The sequence below is a fragment of the Condylura cristata genome, unplaced genomic scaffold (assembly GCF_000260355.1).
Source record: "Condylura cristata isolate star-nosed mole 26May11 unplaced genomic scaffold, ConCri1.0 scaffold00039, whole genome shotgun sequence".
NCBI lineage: Eukaryota > Metazoa > Chordata > Mammalia > Eulipotyphla > Talpidae > Condylura > Condylura cristata.
In genome coordinates, this window is record NW_004567140.1 from 8,538,741 (window position 1) to 8,549,322 (window position 10,582).

General features: G+C 43.8%; 1 protein-coding gene across 1 annotated transcript; it reads right to left on the reverse strand.

Moving 5' to 3' along the window:
• Positions 1 to 674: 674 nt before the first annotated feature.
• CCNE1 (cyclin E1) lies at positions 675 to 10,482 on the reverse strand. The gene is given in 12 exon segments (XM_012733222.1): positions 675 to 1,246; positions 1,249 to 1,342; positions 1,611 to 1,768; positions 1,872 to 1,983; positions 2,089 to 2,223; positions 2,436 to 2,531; positions 3,118 to 3,264; positions 6,027 to 6,162; positions 6,282 to 6,427; positions 9,940 to 9,999; positions 10,223 to 10,310; positions 10,424 to 10,482. Coding segments are annotated over 12 exon segments (1,314 nt in total). The 5' UTR covers positions 10,438 to 10,482; the 3' UTR covers positions 675 to 1,118.
• Between the last annotated feature and the right edge of the window lie 100 nt (positions 10,483 to 10,582).

Sequence of the window (10,582 nt, forward strand, 5' to 3'; positions counted from 1 at the left end):
GAGATAAAATACTATGTTGAAAATAAGTATTTACTTGCTCATTTGCCCTCAATGTAATGAGCCCAAACACACACCAAAGTATTGAAAGTGAGCCAGAACGCTTGAAAGGCCACCACTTCTCAGTGTTGAACAAAATGTGCTGCGAACTGTATACATCAGGCCTTAAAGCTCAGTGATGCTAGCAAGGCACCTGGTGGGCCCTCGATGGTGTGGACAGACTGGAGATTGGTATCACTGGCCTTGAGTTACTTTCTTTGAAGATGCGGCTATTATGTTAGTCAGTTGTCCAAACAAGGATTCATTAGGTTATGATTTGCGCAAGGATGAGAGTATTAAACACTCTTTAAGACCTTCACTCGACTTGTTCTAAGAGCAAAATCATCCCTAAGGATCCTCTGGCAGAGGTGACTTAACAGGGCGGCCACAGCCAGCAAAGCTGACCGGGGCAGCTCCACCGAGGGTGCCACGGGAGCAATGCCAACACCTCATTCCCGGCCCCAGGGGCCTCAGGAGGCCTCGGGAGTTAAGCGAGGCTGCACTTGAACTCACTTCAAAGGTTTCCTCCTAACTGTATTTGCTTGCAAGGCTTGAGCTTTAAGAAGCATGAAGTTAAAAAAGAACTTGACATAGCCACATTCAAAACTGGCTTCTAAGTTAAATTACGACATGGCTCATAAAACCAGCTGTCTCAAAGACAGTGTGTTATCTTTATTAAAAAACGGAGATACGTAGCAGCACTTACAATAGTTCATCAAAGGCATTATACATTGTCAACTGATAGTGTAAAGAGGGCAGGCCCAGCACAGCTGGGTGTGGGCTTGCTTCAGGACACTCACACAACCACCTGCTCCACATAACAGGACTCAGCCCAACACCTACGGGAGGCCAGCAGCAACACGGCGCCCCTCAACTTCAAGCCTTTGTCACAAGTGTGAATAGTCAATCAAGTCAAGTATCACCCTCCTTAGCAGCATTTGGAGCACTCATTGGTGTTCTGGAGGTGGCTGGTGTACTTGACCCGCTTATTAAAAATATCTAAGCATTCAATAAAAAGTACTTCTCCCTGTCCAATGTCCTCCACAGAAACACTTCCACTGCGGAACAGACATCTCCTCCATTTAACACCTGCAGAAGCTGACGCCCGCCACCTCTGCAGCAGACACCAGGATCTGGAGCCACACTCGTGCACACATGTCTTTGGTGGAGAACACTGGCACGGTCATGCTGTCCCCTGCCCACTGCTCTGCTTCTTACTGCTCTGTGGGGGGGTGAGGACCCCAGTCGGGAGAGGAGAAATCCTATTTTGTTCAGACAAGATGGCTTTCTTTGCTTGGGCTTGGTCCTGTTGATAAGAATTAAAACAAAAACGAGAAAGAAAAGGTTAAGGTGGGAAGACGGCCCTACGGGACGCACGGTGCACTTCTCCGACACGGAGAGTGGGGGCAGCAGCATACGATCTAAAAGCCGCTGGTCTATTAGATCCAGCATCTCTTTTTTCAAGGAATTAAAAGAATCGGAGACTTGGCAGACTAGCAGGGGCCCGCCTGAAAGAAGGCGAAGAGGCTCTTTAGACAGTTTTAAGAATCTTCTGGGAAACGAGCAGCACTGACCAGCAAATCCAAGCTGTTCATGTGGGTCTGGATGTTGTGCGCATCTTCAGCAGGAACACCCCTGAAGTGCTTAAGTTTCGAACTTCCCGTCTCCCTTATAACCATGGCAAATGGCACCATCCACTTGACACACTTCTCTATATCACACCACTGATATCCTGTAACGAGAATGAATTTTAGACTCAGTATGAGGCCAAGAATGGGTTGTACATTTGACACACTTTTTGGGTACTTTGTGAATGCACTACAAAGCCAACCTACCTGAAACCTTTTGCATCAATTCAGATGAAGAGAAATGATACAAGGCAGAAGCAGCAAGAACACCATAGGAAAACTCTAAGCAGCCAACATCCAGGACACAGAGATCTAAAAGCTATGGGGAGGAAAAGAACACTGAAACAGAGGCCAACGCACGTCCCTTCTAGCTCAATCTAGCGGCGGTCAGTGGCCCCACGGAGGCAGGCATGGGCCCCCTTACCTCTGCAATCTGTATGAAGATTTGCTGGGGGTACTGCGGCAATAGCACTTCATAGACATCATTTAGATACGCAACCTGCATGTACACATTCAGCCAGGAGACGATGGTCAGGGGACTCAACCGCCACTTAAGGGCCTAAGGAAAATGGAGAGAAAAGACACCAATGGGTGAGAAAAGGAAAAGATATTAGGGTCCCCCTGGTGCTCTAAAGCAACTCAAAATGGAGCCACGCTCCTGCCACAATGTGTCCAATTGGGGAACACCCAGGCAACCACTCACACTGAATGTGGAAAAGATATTATGTATGCATTTTTAACAAGGACAGAAAAATTTAATTTGTAACTTACCTTCATAATGATTAATTCCATGTTAAGAATCTGATCTCCTGAACAAGCCCCATCTGTAACATAAGCAAACTGGTGCAACTTTGGAGGATAGATTTCCTAAAAGGAAATAAAGGTACGTGTTATCAGGGAAAAGTCTTCGTGCTATCAGGGAAAAGTCAAGCTCTAGCAGTTTTTTGACTTACAATGTACACCCAAACTTATTCGTAGTATGCTGGCATGGAGAGGAAGGGAAGGACACACAGACGGGATAAATACAAGCACTACTTCAGGGGCTCGAATGCATTAACCATGAAAAAAAGAAAAATTCCCCCCTCAGATATAAACACCTTGTACTCATTGGGGTTATGAAATTCTCACCTCACGCAATATGTCTGAAGATTGAGCCTGTACAATAACTTTATCAATCACACCAAAAATTAACCCCTTTAAGATGAAGGTTCAATCAACATTTAATGTTTTTGCTTCAAGAACTATATTAACCTAAATATGTCACATGCTCACTGCTCAGCTCTCTTCTTGGTTAACAGCTAGTCTTTTTTAGCATGCATCTTAACTTTAGAGGGTTTCATATCAGAAAAATTAGGATCTGTAGCACAGACAAATAGTTGGCCTCTTTTCCCTAATTTCAGTGGAGCTAAAGAAACAGCATGTGCTATATAACACATAGTTGAAAATTATTTACCTCAAGTTTGGCAGCAATAAATAAAGATGAAATTCCAATAAGCTGTAGAAGTGTTTTTACAACATGCTGTTGCGTTGCCATGTACCGATCAAAGAAGTCCTGCGCCAAGTAAAATGTCTCTCTGTGAAGCTTATAGACTTCACACACCTGGAGAAATATTTAGTAAGTTTTTGAGTAATTATTTGAATAAAAGGACAAAAACCCAAAAACTTGCCATGCGTTTTTGTGAAGGACAGTGTAAACACATTAGAGAATTTGGCTTTCTGAAAGGACTGTCTTAGTCATTGCTAAGTACACACAGAATGAAGAGCCACAAACCCGATGTGAGAATTACATCTTCAGTGATCAAGAACAGTTACAGCGAAGGCTGGGGAAGGTATATTCACAGTCTGATGAAAACACCATTTTCATTGAAAAACTCTGCATTTTCTCAAAGACAGTATGTCAATATAAGTTTCACTACGACCTGAAAGAACTAATATTTCTTCACAAATGGCCATCATCACTATGTAAGTTCAAAGCTGGTACATTTAATTAAACACCGTTGATCTGTTAATCACAAAAGGCAACTTTTAAAACAGGCATTAACAAGATTCAGGAGCCTTTGCTCTAGTTCAGGCTCTCACTTGGACACACCCATTTCATTCATATTATTTCAAAGTATAAAATTAAGACAAACACCACCTGGCCTATCTCACAGGATTTGCATGATGTTATGGGGACAGTGGTCTATTACCAAAGGTCTAATTATGTCTCTAAAACTGCTCTTCCTAAACAAACATCCCAGACAAGCATAAGACACAGGGTGAGTAAGTAGAAAAGGTGCCCAAGAAACAATGGGCCTTCGTGGGAAATCCTGCTAGTCACCAGAGTATTCCTAAAGCCCGGGGCGAGGCATATTTAGAGTGGGTGCCCTCTGAGCAGATGGGAAAGAGCGCGGGTGTTCTCTGAGGAACAAACTCTCAGACCTAGTTCTCCAGCTGACTGGACTCCGGCACGAGTGTCTTCATGTATGACTTGTTGGCTAGGCCAAGGGCTGAGACACTTAACAACACTGCAGACAAGTCTGCCCATGAATGCAAAGACATGAGATGGAATCCAAAGACATAATGGCTGCTGTTCTTGTCTTTCTATTCCCAAAGTCATTCCATGACTCTGATTTTTCAGAGAAAAAATTCCTCTCAAAGTACACTAAGCCCTCACTTAACACTGTCAGTAGGTTCTTGAAAACCGCAACTTTAAGTAAATGAAGCCAAATAATGTCAAATAATGTCCTTTCATATAAAGTCAGCTAGGATTCTTTTTTTCCTCATGAACATCCAGCGAAAAGACATTATTTAGTACTTAATACCTGCTACAGATGGCATCAGTTACATCCTATAAAACAGAAACCTTCTAGTCCTGATGCCTGGAGGTGAAGCCCGAGAAACTCAAGTCCACTCCAGCTAATGCTTCAAGGAACTGGAAGATGTTCCTGAGGGTAGAGAAGGTCTATGTGTACTGGCAGGTATGTGGGCAACCATGACACCTGCAATTTAAAGCAGGTCTGAGGAATTCAGGACAGAAAATGTTGATGTTTTCAGAGACCAATGGAGAAAAGCAAATTAAGAATGACAAAACCAGCTATCCTTTCTTGCCTACGATGTAGACTACACTTGACATACATTATTTCTAATCTATAGAAACTGTAAATAAAGTGCTGGAAAATAACACAGATGAGAAAACCACGACTCAATGTTAAGAGACTTGACTAAAGCACCTAGATGGTGAGTGAGGACAGGGGCTTGGATTCCAGGCTGAGGACAGCCCCAAGCCTCTGGGGATGCGGGCGGGGGTACACAGCCCAGGTCATTTGCAGGGACTACTTAAGACACGCAATTTCCATATACACTTTTATAAAATGGATCTGCCTAAAAAGTCTTTCCATGTCTCCGGAGAAAGTCCAATTCTTACCCACCCAAAGCTTACAGACTTGTTCAAGTATCCTTTACTTAAGGTGCTACCGTGTTACCCACAGTTCCTTTCAGATTGATATACATGCTCATAAGTTATTACATTGTCTACCACAATGTGTAATACTTGTTCTTTGATCTGTTTTGGCAGAGGAATATGATAAATATGATCAATAAAAGATTTGAATCTTGTCACAATACAATTCTGTGGGGAAAGAGAAATGTACACCAAGGAGCTAAGAGCAACAACTTAAGATCTGATTGTTAAAGAAAAATTTGTTGATACACTTTTAAGTCTTAGAACTGCCAAATAGTGACTATCAAATAGCTATTAGCTACATTCCACTTTAAAAGCAATTTAATTAACAAAGATCAAATATCAATACTTTTAGCCAATAAAAATACTGCAACTCGGGCCCTCCCTGGTGGCGCAGCGGGTTAAGGCATAGCACTGAGAATCTAAAGCCGCTTCCGCATGAGTTCTACTCCTGCCTGCCCCGAAGGTGACCACATGGCGCAGCAGACTTCTCCTGACCTGCCCGCTGCTCCCCTCAGCAGTGTACTTCGTCGATCTGCCTGTTCTGCTCCCCACTCTGTCTCTGGTGAAGCCTCTCACCACCCCTGAGCCTCTGGACTGTACCCCAGTTCTATATGCACAAATCAATAAATCTTTAAAAACAAAACAAAACAAAAAAAAAACTGCAACTGTTTAAACTTGATTAACAAAAAAAAAGAGATAAGAAAATATCTAAGGGATAAAAGATTTCAGAAATTCTCTTAAAGAAGTATAAAAGCAGGAAAGTTAGGTCAGTGTAGTGTATTTACCATAGCCTCATAGATACAGAATATGTCAATGGTGTCAGACAAATAAAGGAAGAGAGAAAACCAAGCCATCACATCACAGAAGATTCTAGAAATGGGTCAATGCTTGCAGTTAACAGGAAGACTCAAGCTCACCTCCATTAGCCAATCCAGGAGAATGGCTCTCATTTTAGGCTGCAGAAGGGGGTGCCGCTGCATAAAGTGCTTATCCCTTAAGTACGTTTTTTCCTTGTTTAACATGATTTTCCAAACCTCCTCTCTATTTGCCCAGCTACAAAAACAAAGCCAAACACAAAAACAAAAAAGAGAAGTGTCAGTATGCACCCACTTTACCAATGTGGCAGTGAGCACATGGAGCAAGTTCCGGAAGGCAGCTGGCAGTCAACTTACTTCAGGATAGGCAGTGGCGAGGCTCTGGACGGTACAAAACTCTGAGGGTCATACGCAGAGTTTGGGTATACCAGCTCGTCCTCTTCTTTGTCAGGTGTGGGAATCAAGGAGCAGGGGTTTTCACAGACTGTATTATTGACCCAAGGCTGTAAAAGGAAAACCACATTTAAAATTTCATTGATTTGTACAAGTCATCATTCAAAAATGTCTTCATAATAGAGAGTAAGCTACAGGTCTACATAAAGACAGAGATGGCATAGATAAAAAAGTCATAGTAGCGACTCCAAGCTTTGATTTTATTTGTCATTAGCTTAGGAGGCTAAGAGAAGAAAGCAGTCAGTAACACGTCCTCAACCAAACATGAGGTGCATGGGCAGTAAAAATGCACAGAGGAGGAATAAGACAAAGTGCAAACAGTTCTTATCTTACAGAAAGTCATGAAGTAAATCCATCGGTAGCTCAGTAAGATGCTGGACATGTCTTCTAAAGTGCATTGTGAGATTACTTGGTTATTATTCAAAGATTTGGCTTTAATAAGTACAACTAGTCTAAAGTTTATTAAAAGCGTAAGATAAAATCCTAATAAAAGTATTTACATAAGCATTCCACAGTCACAAGTATAAACGATCAAAAACTGACTGTAAGTGGATTTCCATCAATGATTAAAGTCTCCTTACTTTGAAATACCTATCAAATGTGATATATTCCTTTGGTGGCAGGGCTCGATAAACACAGTACATAGTGGGGGTCTTTCGTTTTCCTTAACTCAAAACAAAACTCTGCCTAGTTAAAACCAAATCAAACAATGGCCACTGGATATTCTAAGAAGTCTGCAGAGACAGACACTCCTGGGTGCCTTTGAATCCTGTCCTAAAAGCCTGCACAGAATAAAACTCAAGTAACTGATAAGGTGAGTAAATCATAATTAAAAACCAAAAAAATATACTTTCCTCTTAAAGACTCCGGATACTTCAGTCAATTTTCAGTATTTGGAAAATAGTGTCATCTTTTTAAAGCTCTTATGTCCTACTCTTAAAAGAAGCCTGTGATAGACTCCTAAAGCTATAAAGATGAGTTTGTTGAAAACATGGCAGGTAACAATCCCACCAGTATGGAAGTCCTTCGCATTTTTTTTAAAGCTGAGAGATCATTAATGTTGACTGGAAGAGACCTCTAGGAGTTGACTGCAGATGAACACGGCAACGTAGGATCTGTGCTGCTTGGAAGAAAGCATACAAGGTGGCTCTCACAGCACAGTGGCCTCTTTTGGAGGAAGTCCCAGCACTTTCAGTGTACTGAGAAGGGCAAAGCTTCAGAATAAAGTTCTCCCAGCAGTGTGCAGGAACTGGACATGCAAATTAACCATGACAGCTCTTGCCAACAGCTGTTCAGAAAGGCAACCTCCTCTTCCAGTTCTGTTAGCATGTGCTAGTAACACTTCCTTGACTCAAAAAGGGTCACATTACAACAACTAAGTTGTTCATTCAAGAACAAATTCTAGTCTGGAAGGCAGAAACTGGGTGCCACCCTCTTCTAGCCAGATAGGGGCTGACCCTGCTGGGAGCAGGCCTTTGGAGATAAAACTGGTAGTAGTTCCCAACCTTCATTTCATAGACAAATCAGGTGAAACTCAAACAGACAAATGGTTTCCAAAGTTGGTCTTTTTAGGAACCAGAATAGAACTCTATATCCTTTAACTTCAGCGCACATCAATTCTCAAGGGAAGAAAGAGCAGTCTGACTTTAGGAAGGAATGGAAAAACATCAAGAGGCCAATTTTGACTATTCCTAACCACCCCTGACTTCCACATGCCACTTCTAATTAAGACTAGAATTACCTTATACCAAATTATGTTCTGAGAACTAATAGAAAGTCCAAGATGCCACTTTAATAAAAAAAAAGCTGGGTTGAATGCATAAAATTAAACAACAAAATGGATATGTTCAATTTAGATAAAAGGGTATTCTTTTCATTAAGAAAGGCCTGAGGTAAGAATCATCATAGGTTCTGTGTGGTCTTGATGAAGTGGTTACATGGAGTTTAGCATGATGGTTACAAGTAGCTCAAGGCTATTGTACTGAGCTGAACTATGATACCCAGGGAAAATTCTGTGTAATTGGTAGGAAAAAGGTTCTGTGTTACCTCAACCTTCTATCTTCATGATGATATAGAGAGTAATAATAAAACACTGACTATGCCATAACCAGATGGAAAGTTTTCCAGCTATCTACAAAATGTGCAGAAACTCTTGTCACTAATCCCTGGACAACCAAGAAAATGCCTTTCAGTAGGAGATGAGCTGGCTACTCATACAGCACACCTATCAACTCTGACAGTCCTGGGACAGGGCCATAGGTCCTGGGTAACCCAGGCATGGCTCAGGTTATCCTCTAGAACATAAATTACTTTAAAACTGCAAGAATATGAAGAGCGTCGTTTCATTCCCAAATGTAAATTCTAATCAAAACACAGTTGGGAAAATAAGCAATTACGAATCCCACAAAGTAGAGATCTATAATATAATACCCACAAAAATCAACTTGCTTGGTTTGCAGGTTTTTTTTTTTTGGTTTTATGGGGGAAAAAATGAAAGAAGTTCAGATGTATTGTTATATTTCTTTTCCTAAATTGAGGTATTTCTTCTAACAGAGAAGGAAATCAGGGTGACCTCCCTGACATGCTAACTGGGATCTTGCACTTAACAGTGTGGCCCCCAACTCTGAGGGCCTTCATTCTCCCTGGCCCCACTGCATGGCTGTTCCACACTGCTGGGGCGACGACCCTGGGCTCCAATGCTTTTCCTGCTCGGCCTTCATCTGTGATAGGGTCAGGCCTCCTGCTCTGGAAGCAGACTGCTTCCCTACTGGGGCCATAACTGCATTCTCCAGCCACTTCTGGAGGTAGAGAGATAATAAAGCTTTTTTTCTGCTAGAAACTTCTGATATTAGAATGATATCATGAGCATGCAGGAAGTTTGGCGGTAACTCTTAAAAGGTGGGGCAAGACAAATGGGCTAGTCGATCAAAAAAAAAAATGTGCTGACACTACTCTTATCACTATGCAGAACCTTCCACTAATTCTGTGGCTGAGGTCAGCGGGAGCACTGCAGGTAACTGCTGGGTGGCCTGGAAGAACTTTCTAAAAGGAGGTAGTATGAACTCTGGCCTACAGGGGATGAGAGGAAAGGGAAGTCCTTAAGCACAATGATGAAAATAAGGGTGGAGAAGTCACTGCTTATGCTTGCAAACCCCCACATCATCACTGGCACCCAGAGTCCTGTGCCAGAGCCTCCCCTCAGTGTGCCAGCTCAGAGACAAGGCTACAGGCCGACTCAACACCTGGCTTGCATAGGACTCAGGGTTTCTTTCTTCCTCTGAGTCTCAGTTTCCTCAAGGGCAAAAGAGAGGGCTGAGCTATTTGATGTCCATTCAGGTTCTTCCAGACATCCGTGCATATTTGCAACATCAGGAGTGCGGGTCAGGAGCACAAGGCCTTCCCAGAGTCCCATGGCTACCAGAATAGGTGGCTACCCACAAAGTACTCAGGGCTCTGGGCTGGGGCTGTCACAGAAAGAACCCCGGCAGGTGCTGAGGAGTCCCGAGACTGGGCCTCCAAAGGCAGGAGGTAGTCCACCTCGGCGGCCAGCTAGTGGACCTACCTGACTGCCACACTGGCTTCTCACAGTCTGCTCAATTTTGGCAATTTCTTCATCTGGATCCTGCAAAAACTATCACATGTCCCCAGCCCCAGGAAACACCACATGGGAGAAAGACAAACACAGAGAAGAAAAGAGGAAAGTTGATTAGCTTATGAACACCACTGTGCCAATCGCACCTCCCTCAAGCCCCTCTCAATAAATAGGTGGCAAGGCCCAGCCAGGTACCCAGGTGAGATGGGGGAGGGGCGCTGGATGCTCCCCCACCTGTCCCTTTTGTACTCACGACGGCCACATTTGCCTTCCTTTTCCTGGAGCGAACAGAGACATCGGTGCAGCTTTCTTCTTTCATGGTGTCCAGCTCCTTTGCATCCCTGCAGTGTCAGGGTTGGCACCGAGGTAAGTGGAAGCTCACCCCAATTCTCCGCCCACCCCCTCCCCCACCGCAGGGCGCCCTCCCCTCCCCGGCAGCCGCAGGGCCACGCACCTCTCCCTCGGCATGGCGCAGGGTCCGACGTCGGGCCTGGGGGCACCAAGCGGGCAGTGAGGTGAGCAGGTCGGCGGAGGGGGCCGCGGCCGCCCCGACACCCCTCCCCCCTCCCGCGCGGGCGGCTTCCGGAAAGGAAGGGAGCGTGGGAGGCCTGGC